Source organism: Bombina bombina, chromosome 1 (genome assembly GCF_027579735.1).
Source record: "Bombina bombina isolate aBomBom1 chromosome 1, aBomBom1.pri, whole genome shotgun sequence".
Lineage (NCBI taxonomy): Eukaryota > Metazoa > Chordata > Amphibia > Anura > Bombinatoridae > Bombina > Bombina bombina.
The window spans coordinates 797,210,291-797,228,624 of NC_069499.1; the positions used below are offsets into that span (position 1 = coordinate 797,210,291).

The 18,334-nt window shown below is 37.7% G+C and overlaps 1 protein-coding gene across 1 annotated transcript; it reads right to left on the reverse strand.

Annotated features, from left to right (window-relative positions):
• Positions 1-14,213: 14,213 nt before the first annotated feature.
• On the reverse strand, positions 14,214-14,441 carry LOC128639855 (cytochrome c oxidase assembly factor 5-like). Its single transcript, XM_053692072.1, has one exon. The coding sequence runs from the start codon at positions 14,439-14,441 to the stop codon at positions 14,214-14,216; it is 228 nt and encodes a 75-aa protein (XP_053548047.1).
• Between the last annotated feature and the right edge of the window lie 3,893 nt (positions 14,442-18,334).

Below are 18,334 nucleotides of genomic sequence, written 5' to 3' on the forward strand. Positions count from 1 at the left end.
TTTAGTTAATTTAATTTTTTTTAGTAATTGTTTTCTGTGACAGATACAAAAATGTCACAGAAAAGATATAGTGCTGAGGAGGCGTATGCCATCCTTGCGTCAGAGTCAGATGCCTCTATTTCTGACTCAGACCCCAATTTTGACCCTGTCATGTGCTCAGATACATCACTAGATGCAGTCTCAACTGATAGTGATGTATCTGTGGCTGCTAGCCCCCCTGCCAGCCCCCCTGCCAGCCCCCCTGCTAGCCCCCCTGCCAGAAGGAGGCGTGTTGCTGCCATTGCTGCTGAAGAGTGGGTAACGCCTCATCTCCAGAGGCCAGATATCCCACCCTTCACAGCAAATGCTGGCATAAATATAGATGTGGCAGGTTTTAGCCCCCAGCAGTTTCTGGAAGTGTTTCTGGGCGATGATATATTGGGGAACATTGTCGCCCAAACTAATTTATATGCCCATCAGTTCCGTGCTGCAAAGCCTGGAACATATTTGGCAAAGCAGCAATGGGCCCCCATCAATGTGCCAGAATTCAAAAAATTCTGGGCATTGACTATGCTGATGGGCATCATAAAGAAACCCTCCATTCGCTCCTACTGGAGTACTAGCCCCATCTGCTCTACCCCCATTTTCTCCCAGACTATGTCGAGGAAGAGGTATGAAATGATTCTGCATTTCATGCACTTCAGCGACAACAGCCTGTGCCCCCCTAGTGAGCATCCCCAATTTGACAGGCTGTATAAAATCCGCCCCCTGATAACCCACTTTTCTGCCAGGTTTGCAGAGGCTTATACACCTGGAAGGAATATATGGGTTGATGAATCCCTAATGAAGTATAAGGGAAGGCTGGGATTCAAGCAGTATATTCCTTCCAAACGCTCCAGATATGGGGTAAAGGTGTATAAGCTCTGTGACAGCGAGACTGGGTATACTCAGGCCTTCCGGGTGTATGAGGGAAAGGATAGCCACCTTGACCCTCCAGGTTGCCCAGAACATATGGGAACCACTGGCAAGATTGTCTGGGACCTGATATTACCCCTAATGAACAAAGGGTATCACTTGTACTTAGACAATTTTTATACAAGTGTCCTTTTGTTCAAGCTACTGTATTGCTTTGATACAGTAGCTTGCGGTACAATTAAAAAGAACCGCGCAGGTTTCCCAGGACAGCTTGTTCGCACCCGGCTACGAAGGGGGGAGACCTCAGCTCTGCGCCAAGAGGAGCTGTTGGCACTGAAGTACAGAGACAAGAAGGATGTATACCTTCTTACCACCATCCACACAGAGAGGACGGTGGCGGTTTCTGTACGTGGCAGAGCTGAGATCATAAGGAAGCCAGTGTGCATCAAGTCTTATAACCGGCATATGGGTGGGGTTGATCTGGCTGATCAGCTGCTGCAGCCCTACCTAATTATGCGGAAGACAAGGGCCTGGTACAAAAAGGTTGCAATTTACCTAATGCAGATTGCAACCCACAACGCTTTTTTGTTGTTCAAAAAAGCAAACCCCAGAGTTAAAAAGACTTTTTTACAGTTTCAGCTCCAGATTATTACGGGGATTTTGTACCATGATGCACCTGCTCCCCGGGCGGTGATGGGAGAGAGCAGAGTTGGGGCTACCCATTTTATTTTTAAAATCCCCCCTACTGCCACAAAGCAGAAACCACAAAAAAAATGCAGAGTCTGTACCAAGAGGGGGAAGAGAAGGGACACCATATATTACTGTCCTGATTGCCCTGGACAGCCTGCACTCTGCATTGGGGACTGCTTCAAGCGGTACCATACAATGGTCAATTTTTAAAAAAATAAATACATTTGCTGTTACATATATATATATATTTTTTTTTGGTTATGTTTACAGTTAGATGTTTTTTTGTTTTTTTTACTTTTACTGTGCCAGATTTTTACATTTCACTACTCTATTTTTTTCTAAAATTGGGCCTGTTTTTTTTTAACCAAAACCCCTGTCAAACCTATGCATGGGGGACATAGGTGTTCTCAGGGTGCCTTGCAGAAAACAACCTGAAGTATGTTTTTGTAATAACTTACAACAGTCTCTCCTAAATTATAGTCAAAAAGCAATGTGTCTGTAAAAATGAAAATTGAAAAATTACCACCATACACTTTCTCCAATTTTTTGGGCTAAAACGGTTGCTTCAAAGGCATCAAAGCACACCATATACAATACCTTGGGGTGTCAACATTTAAAAAATATACACTTTGAATGCAATAAATAAAAGTGGGGTATGCGATAGGCCCCAAACTAAAGATAGGCCTATCAGAAGAAATACTCTCATTTTTAATAACTAAAATCACAAGTCATAAAATTGTAACATAACCTTCCCAAAATCCTGGCAAACCTATGCATGGGGGGCATAGGTGTACTCAGGGTGCCTTGCAGAAAACAACCTGAAGTATTCTTTTGCAATAACTTACAACAATCTCTCCTAAATCATAGTCAAAAAGCAATGTGTCTGTAAAAATGAAAATTGAAAAATTACCACCATATACTTTCTCCAATTTTTTGGGCTAAAACGGTTGCTTCAAAGGCATCAAAGCACACCATATACAATACCTTGGGGTGTCAACATTTAAAAAATATACACTTTGAATGCAATAAATAAAAGTGGGGTATGCGATAGGCCCCAAACTAAAGATAGGCCTATCAGAAGAAATACTCTCATTTTTAATAACTAAAATCACAAGTCATAAAATTGTAACATAACCTTCCCAAAATCCTGGCAAACCTATGCATGGGGGGCATAGGTGTACTCAGGGTGCCTTGCAGAAAACAACCTGAAGTATTATTTTGCAATAACTTACAACAATCTCTCCTAAATCATAGTCAAAAAGCAATGTGTTTGTAAAAATGAAAATTGAAAAATTACCACCATATACTTTCTCCAATTTTTTGGGCTAAAACGGTTGCTTCAAAGGCATCAAAGCACACCATATACAATACCTTGGGGTGTCAACATTTAAAAAATATATACACTTTGAATGCAATAAATAAAAGTGGGGTATGCGATAGGCCCCAAACTAAAGATAGGCCTATCAGAAGAAATACTCTCATTTTTAATAACTAAAATCACAAGTCATAAAATTGTAACATAACCTTCCCAAAATCCTGGCAAACCTATGCATGGGGGGCATAGGTGTACTCAGGGTGCCTTGCAGAAAACAACCTGAAGTATTCTTTTGCAATAACTTACAACAATCTCTCCTAAATCATAGTCAAAAAGCAATGTGTCTGTAAAAATGAAAATTGAAAAATTACCACCATATACTTTCTCCAATTTTTTGGGCTAAAACGGTTGCTTCAAAGGCATCAAAGCACACCATATACAATACCTTGGGGTGTCAACATTTAAAAAATATACACTTTGAATGCAATAAATAAAAGTGGGGTATGTGATAGGCCCCAAACTAAAGATAGGCCTATCAGAAGAAATACTCTCATTTTTAATAACTAAAATCATGTAACATAACCTTCCCAAAATCCTGGCAAACCTATGCATGGGGGGCATAGGTGTACTCAGGGTGCCTTGCAGAAAACAACCTGAAGTATTCTTTTGCAATAACTTACAACAGTCTCTCCTAAATCATAGTAAAAAAGCAATGTGTCTGTAACAATGAAAATTGAAAAATTACCACCATATACTTTCTCCAATTTTTTGGGCTAAAACGGTTGCATCAAAGTCATCAAACCACTCCATGTATAATACCTTGGGGGGTCAACTTTTTAAATATAATCACATTTATGGAAAACAAATAAATTGGGGTATGTTAAAAGACCCCCAAAAAAGACGATAGGCAAAGAAAATATGTTAAATGTGAAAAAAAATCACAAACACATGTCAGACATTTGGCATTGCACCGCCCAAACAAGCCACCAAACCTATGCATAGGTGGTATCACTGAACTCAGGAGATGTTGGTGACCACATATTGGTGTCTTCTTTGGTAGTAACACATAACAGGAGCTGTGAATCCATGTCTAAAGTACAATGTATGTGAAAAATAACACAAAGAAATGAATGCCCAATAGTTTGACAAAGACTAGTGGTTGAATTAGTGTATGGAAAGTGTTAAAACACCTGCATTTGAAATACCCTAGGATGTCTACTTTTCAAAAATATATGGTTTTATGGGGGTAAATTACATTGGCCGGCTTCAGAAATGTCTTAAATAGAACATGGGTGGATGGGATGTGAAAATGGGAAGTGTAAAAAATGGAATGCGCTTCCTAAAAATAAGGCCTTCTAGCCCCCAGAGAACCCAACACACCTATACATGGGTGGTATCACTGTACTCAGGAGATGTTGTTGAACACATATTGAGGTGTTTTTTGGCAGTAACACATAACAGGAACTGAGAATCCATGCCTAAAGTACAATGTGTGTGAAAAATAACACAAAAAAATGACTACCCAAAAGTTTGACAAAGACTGGTGGTTAAATAAGTTCATGGAAAGTGTGAAAATACCAGCATTTCAAATACCCTAGGGGGTCTACTTCTCAAAAATATATGGTTTTATGGGGGTAAATTTCATTGACCGGCTTCAGAAATGTCCCAAATAGGACATGGGTGCATGATGACCGATGTGAAAATTCCAAGTTGAAAAACTGGAATGCGCTTCCTAAAAATAAGGCCTTCTAGCCCCCAGAGAACCCAACACACCTATACATGGGTGGTATCACTGTACTCAGGAGATGTTGTTGAACACATATTGAGGTGTTTTTTGGCAGTAACACATAACAGGAACTGAGAATCCATGCCTAAAGTACAATGTGTGTGAAAAATAACACAAAAAAATGACTACCCAAAAGTTTGACAAAGACTGGTGGTTAAATAAGTTCATGGAAAGTGTGAAAATACCAGCATTTCAAATACCCTAGGGGGTCTACTTCTCAAAAATATATGGTTTTATGGGGGTAAATTTCATTAACCGGCTTCAGAAATGTCCCAAATAGGACATGGGTGCATGATGACCGATGTGAAAATTCCAAGTTGAAAAACTGGAATGCGCTTCCTAAAAATAAGGCCTTCTAGCCCCCAGAGAACCCAACACACCTATACATGGGTGGTATCACTGTACTCAGGAGATGTTGTTGAACACATATTGAGGTGTTTTTTGGCAGTAACACATAACAGGAACTGAGAATCCATGCCTAAAGTACAATGTGTGTGAAAAATAACACAAAAAAATGACTACCCAAAAGTTTGACAAAGACTGGTGGTTGAATTAGTGCATGGAAAGTGTTAAAATACCAGCATTTGAAATACCCTAGGGTGTCTACTTTTCAAAAATATATGGTTTGATGGGGGTAAATTCCATTGGCCAGCTTCAGAAATGTCCCAAATAGGACATGGGTGCATGATGACCGATGTGAAAATTCCAAGTTGAAAAACTGGAATGTGCTTCCTAAAATTAAGGCCTTTTAGCCCCCAGAGAACCCGACACACCTATACATGGTTGGTATCACTGTACTCAGGAGATGTTGTTGAACACATATTGAGGTGTTTTTTGGCAGTAACACATAACAGGAACTGAGAATCCATGCCTAAAGTACAATGTGTGTGAAAAATAACACAAAATAATGACTACCCAAAAGTTTGACAAAGACTGGTGGTTGAATTAGTGCATGGAAAGTGTTAAAATACAAGCATTTGAAATACCCTAGGGTGTCTACTTTTCAAAAATATATGGTTTGATGGGGGTAAATTCCATTGACCAGCTTCAGAAATGTCCCAAATAGGACATGGGTGCATGATGACCGATGTGAAAATTCCAAGTTGAAAAACTGGAATGCGCTTCCTAAAATTAAGGCCTTTTAGCCCCCAGAGAACCCGACACACCTATACATGGGTGGTATCACTGTACTCAGGAGATGTTGTTGAACACATATTGAGGTTTTTTTTGGCAGTAACACATAACAGGAACTGAGAATCCATGCCTAAAGTACAATGTGTGTGAAAAATAACACAAAATAATGACTACCCAAAAGTTTGACAAAGACTGGTGGTTGAATTAGTGCATGGAAAGTGTTAAAATACCAGCATTTGAAATACCCTAGGGTGTCTACTTTTCAAAAATATATGGTTTGATGGGGGTAAATTCCATTGGCCAGCTTCAGAAATGTCCCAAATAGGACATGGGTGCATGATGACCGATGTGAAAATTCCAAGTTGAAAAACTGGAATGCGCTTCCTAAAATTAAGGCCTTTTAGCCCCCAGAGAACCCGACACACCTATACATGGGTGGTATCACTGTACTCAGGAGATGTTGTTGAACACATATTGAGGTGTTTTTTGGCAGTAACACATAACAGGAACTGAGAATCCATGCCTAAAGTACAATGTGTGTGAAAAATAACACAAAATAATGACTACCCAAAAGTTTGACAAAGACTGGTGGTTGAATTAGTGCATGGAAAGTGTTAAAATACAAGCATTTGAAATACCCTAGGGTGTCTACTTTTCAAAAATATATGGTTTGATGGGGGTAAATTCCATTGACCAGCTTCAGAAATGTCCCAAATAGGACATGGGTGCATGATGACCGATGTGAAAATTCCAAGTTGAAAAACTGGAATGTGCTTCCTAAAATTAAGGCCTTTTAGCCCCCAGAGAACCCGACACACCTATACATGGGTGGTATCACTGTACTCAGGAGATGTTGTTGAACACATATTGAGGGGTTTTTTGGTAGTTACACATAACAGGAACTGAGAATCCATGCCTAAAGTACAATGTGTGTGAAAAATAACACAAAATAATGACTACCCAAAAGTTTGACAAAGACTGGTGGTTGAATTAGTGCATGGAAAGTGTTAAAATACAAGCATTTGAAATACCCTAGGGTGTCTACTTTTCAAAAATATATGGTTTGATGGGGGTAAATTCCATTGACCAGCTTCAGAAATGTCCCAAATAGGACATGGGTGCATGATGACCGATGTGAAAATTCCAAGTTGAAAAACTGGAATGCGCTTCCTAAAATTAAGGCCTTTTAGCCCCCAGAGAACCCGACACACCTATACATGGGTGGTATCACTGTACTCAGGAGATGTTGTTGAACACATATTGAGGTTTTTTTTGGTAGTAACACATAACAGGAACTGAGAATCCATGCCTAAAGTACAATGTGTGTGAAAAATAACACAAAATAATGACTACCCAAAAGTTTGACAAAGACTGGTGGTTGAATTAGTGCATGGAAAGTGTTAAAATACAAGCATTTGAAATACCCTAGGGTGTCTACTTTTCAAAAATATATGGTTTGATGGGGGTAAATTCCATTGACCAGCTTCAGAAATGTCCCAAATAGGACATGGGTGCATGATGACCGATGTGAAAATTCCAAGTTGAAAAACTGGAATGCGCTTCCTAAAATTAAGGCCTTTTAGCCCCCAGAGAACCCGACACACCTATACATGGGTGGTATCACTGTACTCAGGAGATGTTGTTGAACACATATTGAGGTTTTTTTTGGTAGTAACACATAACAGGAACTGAGAATCCATGCCTAAAGTACAATGTGTGTGAAAAATAACACAAAATAATGACTACCCAAAAGTTTGACAAAGACTGGTGGTTGAATTAGTGCATGGAAAGTGTTAAAATACAAGCATTTGAAATACCCTAGGGTGTCTACTTTTCAAAAATATATGGTTTGATGGGGGTAAATTCCATTGACCAGCTTCAGAAATGTCCCAAATAGGACATGGGTGCATGATGACCGATGTGAAAATTCCAAGTTGAAAAACTGGAATGCGCTTCCTAAAATTAAGGCCTTTTAGCCCCCAGAGAACCCGACACACCTATACATGGGTGGTATCACTGTACTCAGGAGATGTTGTTGAACACATATTGAGGGGTTTTTTGGTAGTTACACATAACAGGAACTGAGAATCCATGCCTAAAGTACAATGTGTGTGAAAAATAACACAAAATAATGACTACCCAAAAGTTTGACAAAGACTGGTGGTTGAATTAGTGCATGGAAAGTGTTAAAATACAAGCATTTGAAATACCCTAGGGTGTCTACTTTTCAAAAATATATGGTTTGATGGGGGTAAATTCCATTGACCAGCTTCAGAAATGTCCCAAATAGGACATGGGTGCATGATGACCGATGTGAAAATTCCAAGTTGAAAAACTGGAATGCGCTTCCTAAAATTAAGGCCTTTTAGCCCCCAGAGAACCCGACACACCTATACATGGGTGGTATCACTGTACTCAGGAGATGTTGTTGAACACATATTGAGGTTTTTTTTTGGTAGTAACACATAACAGGAACTGAGAATCCATGCCTAAAGTACAATGTGTGTGAAAAATAACACAAAATAATGACTACCCAAAAGTTTGACAAAGACTGGTGGTTGAATTAGTGCATGGAAAGTGTTAAAATACAAGCATTTGAAATACCCTAGGGTGTCTACTTTTCAAAAATATATGGTTTGATGGGGGTAAATTCCATTGACCAGCTTCAGAAATGTCCCAAATAGGACATGGGTGCATGATGACCGATGTGAAAATTCCAAGTTGAAAAACTGGAATGCGCTCCCTAAAAATAAGAGCTTTTAGCCCCCCGAGAACCCGACACACCTATACATGGGTGGTATCACTGTACCCAGGAGATGCTGCTGAAGACATATGAGGGTGTTATTTGGCAGTAACCCTTAATATTATCAGTAAATGTATTCTTAAATTGCTATTTTGTCAAAAAATCAAAAAAATTTTTCCCCCCCAAACTTTGGCATAGATTGGTGGTAAAATGGTTGCATGAAAAAAGTCAAAATACCCCAAGTTTAATACCTTAGATTGTCTTCTTTTAAAAAATATATACATTTGAAGGGTTATTCAGGGATTCATGACAGATATTGGTGTTACAATGTAACCATCGCCAATTTTGAAAAAACATGGTTTTGAAATAGCAAAGCGCTACTTGTACTTATTGCCCTATAACTTGCAAAAAAAGCAAAGAACATGTAAACATTGGGTATTTATAAACTCAGGACAAAATTTAGAAACTGTTTAGCATTGGTATTTTATGGTGGTTGTAGATGTGTAAGAGATTTTGGGGCTCAAAGTTAGAAAAAGTGCATTTTTTTTCATTTTTTCCTCATATTTTATATTTTTTTTTATAGTAAATTATGAAAATAATCATATCTTTAGAAAGTCCATTTAATGGCGAGAAAAACAGTATATAATATGTGTGGGTACAGTAAATGAGTAAGAGGAAAATTACAGTTAAACACAAACATCGCAGAAATGCAAAAATAGCCTTGGTCCCAGGTGGTCAACAAATTGAAAAGTGGTCTGGTCACTAAGGGGTTAAACAAGGGATATCTAAAGAATGAAACAAATTAGATAATAGAAGTAAATTGGAAAGTTGTTTAAAATAATATTCTCTATCAGAATCACAAAAGAAAAATTTTGGGTGTCATATCACTTTAAAGCCATCACTGCAACATATCATTCTCCTGATGATCATACATCTGTCTTTGTTCCTAACTGTACTCCTTAAAGGGACACTGAACCCAATTTTTTTCTTTTGTGATTCAGATAGAGCATAACATTTTAAGCAACTTTCTAATTTACTCCTATTATCAAATGTTCTTTATTCTCTTGGTATCTTTGTTTGAAATGCAAGAATGTAAGTTTAGATGCCGGCCCATTTTTGGTGAACAACCTAAGTTGCCCTTGCTGATTGGTGGATAAATTCATCCACCAATCAAAAAACTGCTGCCCAGAGTTCTGAACCAAGATAAAAGCTTAAATGCCTTCTTTTTCAAATAAAGAAAGTTGCTTAAAATTGCATGCTCTATCTGAATCACGAAAGAAAAAAATTTGGGTTCAGTGTCCCTTTAATGCTATCACACCCTGCCCCTAAAGGCAAACATAGGACTTATATTTTTAAATCACATATGTATTTTATTTTTATATAAAATGTATGTTTGACTGTTAAAGTCTACTTAGATTACTTTGTCTATACATGCCTTTTGCTACATTTCACCACTATAGTGAGGATATAAATGAATACCTTTAATTTTGCTCTCGCTTCATAAATACAGTATATATATATATATATATATATATATATATTATATATATATATTATATATATATACATATGCTGTATATATATATATATATATATATATATATATATTATATATAAACAAATCAATATATATATTTTAAGTTTAAACAAGCTGTCACATCAGTATATGAGATAATACAATTTCATAAACCTAAGTACCAGCTATAATGCTGAGCTGAGTGTGTACAATTGGCATAGACTGACTTTTTCTCCTGTATTCCATTAGAAAGGATGGATGGAATAGATTACAGCCTCAGGTTACATAGGAATGACAGAGTCCTTAGGGGAAGGCAAACACTGAGCAGAAGAAATGACAAGCGGCTGCAGCTCGTCTCATATTACACACAAATAGACTTCTCTTTCAACAACTGAAGCTCAGAAATCAAGCTGACTTTTCCCGAAATGGCCCATACCAATTAAATAAAAATATATGGAACAATGCACAAACGTTAATCATTTGCTAGAATTCAAATTGGCCACATATGTGATTGCTATAATAAATATATAAATATTGAGTCGGTCACTTGGACATGTAATTTATTTGTTCCTTTACAAATTACAGAAAAGCGACTCCTATCCTGCAAAGTCAAAACTAGTTCACAAAACATATTGCACTGGTTTAATAAAACGTGGGAGTATATTTTTATTTATCAAACCGCAAACACGAAAAGTCCCACTCTGATTTCACCAATGGCAAATAAAATCTGATTTGTGGATTTTTGCATATTAATGTTGTAAACTTTGCACTAAATATTACACAAAGTTACATTTAAAGGGACATAAACCCCCAAAAAATATTTAATGATTCAGATAGAAAGTACAATTTTAAACAACTTTATAATTTACGTCTATTATCTAATTTGCATAATTCTCTTGGTATCCTTTGTTGAAGGAGCAAAAATGAACTACTGGGAGCTAGCTGAAATCCAATGACAAGTGGTAAATATGTGCAGCCACCAATCAGAAGCACACAAAGAGGACACAAAAATAAGATTATAGAAATAAATTCAAAAGTTATTTAAAATTGAAAGTGCTATCTGAATTACAAAAATATGTGAGTGTCCTGTCCCTTTAAATCATGTTTTAAATTATGATGGTTTACTTTAGTAAACTTTGGAGTTCTTATTTGTGACATTATTTGACAAAAGAAACAACACATTTAAAATCTGTTCCTTCGTTTGTAAATCCCATTGCATTTAAAGGGATAGGATAAGTCAAAATTAAACTTGCATGATTCAGATAGAGCATGTCATTGTAAGACACTTTTAAATTCACTTCTATTTTTAAATGTGCTTCGTTCTCTTAGTATCCCTTGTTAAAAATGAATGCGCACATATCCTACACCAGTGGGAGCTGCTGCTAATTGGTGCCTGCACACATTTGTCTCCTATGATTTATGATCATTCACAATTATTACAACTGAAGTTTAAAAGTGGAGTCAAATTAACTTCACTTTTATAATTCTATAATATTTTTTTAATGTAATAATGTTATGATTTTAATTCCCTTTGATAACTAGCTACATGTATCTTAGATTCATTAATGTCTCATATAGTGACAAGATTTTATCAAGGTTTAGCATACTGTATGCCTTAATCCCTGCCTTATCATTAGGGATGGGTGAATGTTTCTAAAAATTCAAAAATTTAAAACAAATTTTTATACATTCGTTCGTTCGAATCGAAATTCGAATGTTTATATAACATTCTAACATTTTATTGTCGAATTTTCGTTTTTGAATTTTTCAATAAAATTCGAAAATATTCATTAGAATAATAGGATGTTTAGCTATGTATTCAATCAATTGTATATCATCTCAGTCCACATATTATTTTGAGGTATTTATCATCCTATGCCAGATTTGAAATATAGAAGTAGAATAAGTACAATACTGGACAATGCGGCCTATTTATCAAACTCCGTCAGGCTAGCCAGAAACACCAGTTATGAAGCTCTGCTCTGAGCAGGCGGAGAGACATCGCCGGAAATCAACCCGATCGAGTACGATCGGGTTGATTGACACCTCCCTGCTGGCGGCCGATTGGCCGCGAGTCAGCAGGGGGCGGCGTTGCACCAGCAGCTCTTGTGAGCTGCTGGTGCAATGTTAAATGCGGAGAGCGTATTGCTCTCCGCATTTAGCAAGGTCTTGCGGACCTGATCCGCACTGTCGGATCAGGTCCGCAAGACCTTTAATAAATAGGGGCCTATGTGTGCTTCAAAGAGTAGATTTCACTAGTACAAACATCTGTCAAACAATAGTAGCAACTCACGGTCGGTATGGCCTGTAAAGGTGAGTTACAACCTAAGATCCAAGTGAGACAATCTTGGATTTTGTTCGAAGGGCTAAGAGCCAATCATTTCACTGACCTGTCTATATCTGCAACCACCAACCTTGCCGTAAAATTAGTGTGATCATTGCTGATGCTAGAGTACGTCTTCACTCCAGATGTATTGGTTCCTGGAAGTTCAGTGTCAGAGTATTTTATGTCCTCCTGTTGATAGAAATATTCTGCTGCCTCACCTTGTCTATTGAGTAGGATAGTAGGTGGTTTACACTGGGGCCCCATAGCACTATCACCTTCTTGTAGGTTACAAGCAAGACTAACAGTAAAATCCTCTGTAATGTCTGCAGCAGATGAAAAAGGAAATGCAGCTTTTAGTGTTTTCTTAAACGTCATCTGATCTAATAAAGCACTAAGTTCACCATGTAAAAACATAAGGTGGCTGAAAACTTCTGTGTTGATCCCATGCTCCACGTGGGCTTGATCTTTTTCGGCTCTGAAAATTGTTAAGGCACTGTTAGCACCGTTAATAGACATCATTCTTGGGGTTTCATGTGGCATGTTGTTAGCTCCTCCCCCTGAGTTAACAGCTCCCCCCCTCAGAAGAAAATGAATTAACAATATGTAGCATGTTACTTACAAAGACTGAGTCCTCCCTTAGACCATTCGATGCAGTGAAAGATAAAGTTGTGGTGTTGTAGTCATTCCCTGACTGCACTTCCAGTTGCGTGCAAAACTTTACTTCAGCTAAAACCGAGAGGGCAGTAGGTGCACTATTTATTTGTTTTTGGCTCTGGATCTAGATCTGCTGATTAATATTTTTGTTTTAATACACTGCAGGACAGACTCCTGAGGCAACTTTCCCCTGGGATATGAGAACAACTAAGATGGTGCTGAGAAAATAGGGAAAGCTGGTAAGTATGACATTAATTTATAATGTTTTAAGTTTAATTTTGGATTTGTTAGATACAATTAAAAAAAATGTGCATGTGTATTTCTGTGTAACTTATTTTTATTATTTGTGAACATTTTCATTTTTACTAGTTACACCTTCCTTACCATGTTATATTAATTCACCAATTAAGGGCTCGCTTCCAGCTTTCGTAAGCTACCAAAGCGGCCGAGAGCTAAAAGTAATTTACGGCTCCATTTTAGTACCAGGTTTCTATTGAAAAGGTCGCTCTTTTTGTGTAGGTGTAAGTTAGCGTTGTGTTAACGCTTCCACCCGATGCCGGATTTCTAAAACATTAATAGGTTACTATGGTAACCCGACCAGAACTGCTTGTGCAATGATAAATGCAGACAGTGTATGCTGTTGGCATTTATCGATGTCTGGCGGACATGATCGCTACAGCGGATCATGTCCGCCAGATAAATGATAAATCGGCCCCCATGCATGTGAAAGTGGACATTTGTACATCTTTTCATTGTGCATGAATCATTTTTATATACACATTTATTTTTCTTACAGAAAGAACAGGCCACGTTGTGAATATCAAATCAGGAAAATAAACATTTAATGATAAAGATAAACCACTCCAGACTTTCCTTGAAGCGGAATGACACCGCAAAAGTCATTTTGTAATTGTACAAACTTCATGTCAGAGTCAAGTGCTATTTCTAAAATAGTATCTTTCCCAAAAAAATAAAAAAAAGATATTTCACTTCTTTAATGATGCTGAATCACCTCAGGCAGAGAAGCCAGAACAATCTTTCATAAGTCCTTTAATGCATAAGCATATGCAAAATGGTGTTGGTGTTTTATTGGTAATCTATGATGTTTGTATATGCGTTTCCAGCTAACCAGCTTTCAGCTATGTCATCCACTACTTAGTAACCTTTTCTCCTTCTGAATCTTAATCGGTTATCAAGAATTGATCTTTTGCACTCAAAAAAGTTGATTTGTAAAGCTCTGGAATGTCCTTCTTGTAAACACTTATTTGGGCTCTTTCCTTCCTGCAGTACACAGTAACTCTGCAGAAGGCAGCTCTTCAAATCTTCCTTCACCCTTGCGCATGACTGCTTATCCTCTTCTTTATCTTCGTAATACTTAGGCATGGCTGTTATTTTACTTCCCGGAGTGCCAAGGTCTGACACTTTACCGAGGCCTTCCAATCGGCAGCGCCATTTTACATCCACAATGCACAGCAACGAATTCTGTCGCCCTTTTATCACCAATTTTGCTTTGTTTTCTTGGTATTCTTAGTTGAAAGCTAAACCTATGAGATTTATATGCTAATTTCTTAGCCCTTGAAGGCCACCTCTTATGTGAATGCATTTTGACAGTTTTTCACAGCTAGAGGGCGTTAGTTCATGTGTTTCATATAAATAACATTGAGCTCACGCACGTGAAGTTACCTAGGAGTGAGCACTGATTGGCTAAAATGCAAGTCTGTCAAAAGAACTGAAATAAGGGGGCAGTCTTCAGAGACTTAGATACAAGGTAATCTCCAGAGGTAAAAATTTTATTTATATAACTGTGTTGGTTATGCAAAACTGGGGAATGGGTAATAAAGGGATTATCTATATTTTTAAACAACAAAAATTCTGGTGTTGACTGTCCCTTTAGCTACTTATTTTTTATTAGTGGTTGGTATGTGGGTGTGTTTTGTTGAGATGTGTAGGGAGCCATTGGTTGCTTTGTGCAAAGGGATTATTTAAAGGGGGTCTTTTTGCTGTTGAGGGTTGGTTGATGTGTTTGCTAGTGCAGTGTGTTTCTAGTGAATTTTGCAGTGGGGGTCATATAGTGGGCTGAAGATATTGGTGAAATCTGGTTAGATTAAATGGGCCAAGGAGGGTAGTGTGACCTACTTAGCATATAGAGCAAGCGTTCGCTAGTGGACCAGTGTTGCAAGTGAAACACAGGTCATATGCCGGGGACTTTGCAGTTAGGGTTTAGTGTTGTGGGAGGTTTTTCGTTCAAGCATAGTTGCCAGTTTTTGAAAAAAAAAAAAACAAGTATGCAGTAATGTTATTATAAAACTAAAGTGCTCAAAATCTATCTTTCATTCTGTCATTTGTCAATAAGGGCAACATTGTGAAAGTTTTTCTGACCAACTGGCATTTATATACATCTTTAAAGGGACAGTCAGCACCAAAAAAGAAACTTACAGTATTGGAAGTGTCGACTACAGATTAAAGTGTAGAACATTTTTCCAAGGAGCAGTCATTTTTTCAATAATACATCAAAAATACATTAAAAGTACAGTTACACTCATAATAACAATGTCTGATAAAAATTATTTAAAAATATTATGGCCCCTATTTATCATGGTCTGGCGGACCTGATCCGACACTGCTCACAAGAGCTGCTGGTGCAACGCCGCCCCCTGCTGACTCACGGCCAATCAGCCGCCAGCAGGGGGGTGTCAATCAACCCGATCGTACTCGATCATGTTAATTTCCGGCGATGTGTGTCCTCCTGCTCAGAGTAGACGGACAGGTTATAGAGAAGCGGTCTTTGTGACCGCTGCTTCATAACTGCTGTTTCTGGCGAGCCTGCAGGCTCGCCAGAAACACGGGGCATCAAGCTCTGTACGGAGCTGGATAAATATGCCCCAAGGGCTCAAAGATATGAGGTCTCAGGTGTTAGAAAAAAAATGTATGTATATATATATATATATATATATATATATATATATACACCGTGTTCCAAATTATTATGCCAATGATATCTTTCTCATTTACCTAAATAATTGATGTAAACAACAGTCAGCATAATTCTCATGTTATCAACTATTAAGAGTACAATTCAAATTTTATTGAACAAACCTCCTAATGATAACAGTATTTTTTTTCAAAATAAAAAACTTACAATGCACTGTTCCAAATTATTACGCACAGTAAGTTTCAAAACACTTTATAGGTTGTGAAGAACTGAAAATTGTCATTTGTTGTGTTTGCAGCATATTTACTGAAATCAAAAGCTATTCAAATCAAACTTTGAACAACATTTTAACTTTTTTAAACATTTTAACAGGTCACGTTACATTTTAACATAGGACCCCTTATTTGATAGCAGCTTCACAAGTCTTGCATCCATTGAACATGTGAGTTTTTAGACAGTTTCTGCTTGAATTTGTTTGCAAGATGTCAGAATAGCCTCCCAGAGCTGCTGCTTGGATGTAAACTGCTTACCACCCTCATAGATCTTTTGCTTGAGGATGCTCCAAAGGTTCTCAATAGGATTGAGGTCAGGGGAGGATGGAGGTCACACCATGACTTTCTCTCCTTTTATACCCATAGCAGCCATTGATGCAGAGGTATTCTTTGCAGCATGAGATGGTGCATTGTAATGCATGAAGATGATTTTATTACGGAAAGCATAGTTCTTCCTTCTGTACAAGGGAAGGAAGTGGTCAGTCAGGAACTCTACATACTTTACAGAGGTCATCTTTACACCTTTGAGGACCCTAAAGGGGCCGACCAGCTCTCTTCTCATGATTCCGGACCAAAACATGACTCCACCACCGCCTTGCTGACGTCGCAGCCATGTTGGAACATTGTGGCCGTCCACCAAACATCCACTACTCCATCCATCTGGACCATCCAGGGTTGCACGGCACTCATCAGTGAACAGGACTTTTTGAAAATTAATCTTCATGTATTTTTCTGCCCAATGCAGCCGTTTCTGCTTGTGAGCATTGGTTAGTGGTGGCCGAATGGAAGGTTTATGCACAGTTTGATGTCGGTGGGACTCCAGAGGCACCAGCAGCTTCAAATATCTGTTTGCAGCTATGTAATGGTATTTTAGCAGCTGCTCTCTTGATCCGATGCATGGATCTGGCAGAAATCTTCCTCAGTGTGCCTTTATCTGCACAAACCCGTCTGTGCTCTGAATCAGCCACAAATCTCTTAATAGTGCGATGATCACGCTTAAGTTTTCGTGAAATATCTAATGTTTTCATACCTCATCCAAGGCATTGAACTATTTCACTCTTTTCGGCAGCAGAGAGATCCTTTTTCTTCCCCATATTGCTTGAAAATGGTGCTCTGCTTAATAATGTGGAACACCCTTCTTTAGTAGTTTTTCCTTTAATTGGGCTCACCTGCCAATCTAATTATCACAGGTGTCCGATATTGTTTTCAGTGATCAAAAGAGCCCTGAGACACAATGCCATCCATGAGTTAAACTGAAAAAAAAAATTTAATCTTTGTGACACTGAAATAGAATTTGCATAATAATTTGGAACAGGGTGTATTTATATGTATGTAGATATGTATTTATGTGTTCTACTGTATAATTACTGTACATATTACACATTCTAATGTTCTTCACTTAAAGGATAATGTCCTTTTTATTGTAAATACATATTTCTATATATATCTGTATATACCTATACCTGTATATCTTGTATATACCTATACCTGTATATCTATTCTTATAGATATAAAGGTATAGATATGTACTTTACATGAACAGTATAAGATACATATAGAAATATATATGTAATAATAAAAAGTAAATTATTTTCTATGTGAAGAACAAAGGTACAGCTACAATAGCAGCATTGGTACTCACCTGATTTAAAGGGAAATACAACTTCTGGGTACAGCTACAATAGCAGCATTGCTACTCACCATGCCATTATTTTCCTCCTGCGCCTGCAGCTCTTTTAAAAGCCATTATTTTAACCCTTTACAGGTACTAGTTAGTGAAGCTCTGCATCTTCACACTGGATGCCGCCATCTTGGAGTATAAGTATTCTCGCACCATGTGACTGAAGCAGTGCACATGCACAGATCAGTGACATTGTTGTCTTTTTGGAAAGCCGTATCATGCACTTCAATTTAGCACACACAATACAGAGCAGGAGCTTTACATTTGTTGCACTGACTGTATTGCTTTATATTATTCCTGATAACTTTTTATATTTGTTTATATAACTTTTAAAATGTGTTAATTATATAAATAAATGTAAAGCTTCTACTTTCTATTGTGCCAGATAACC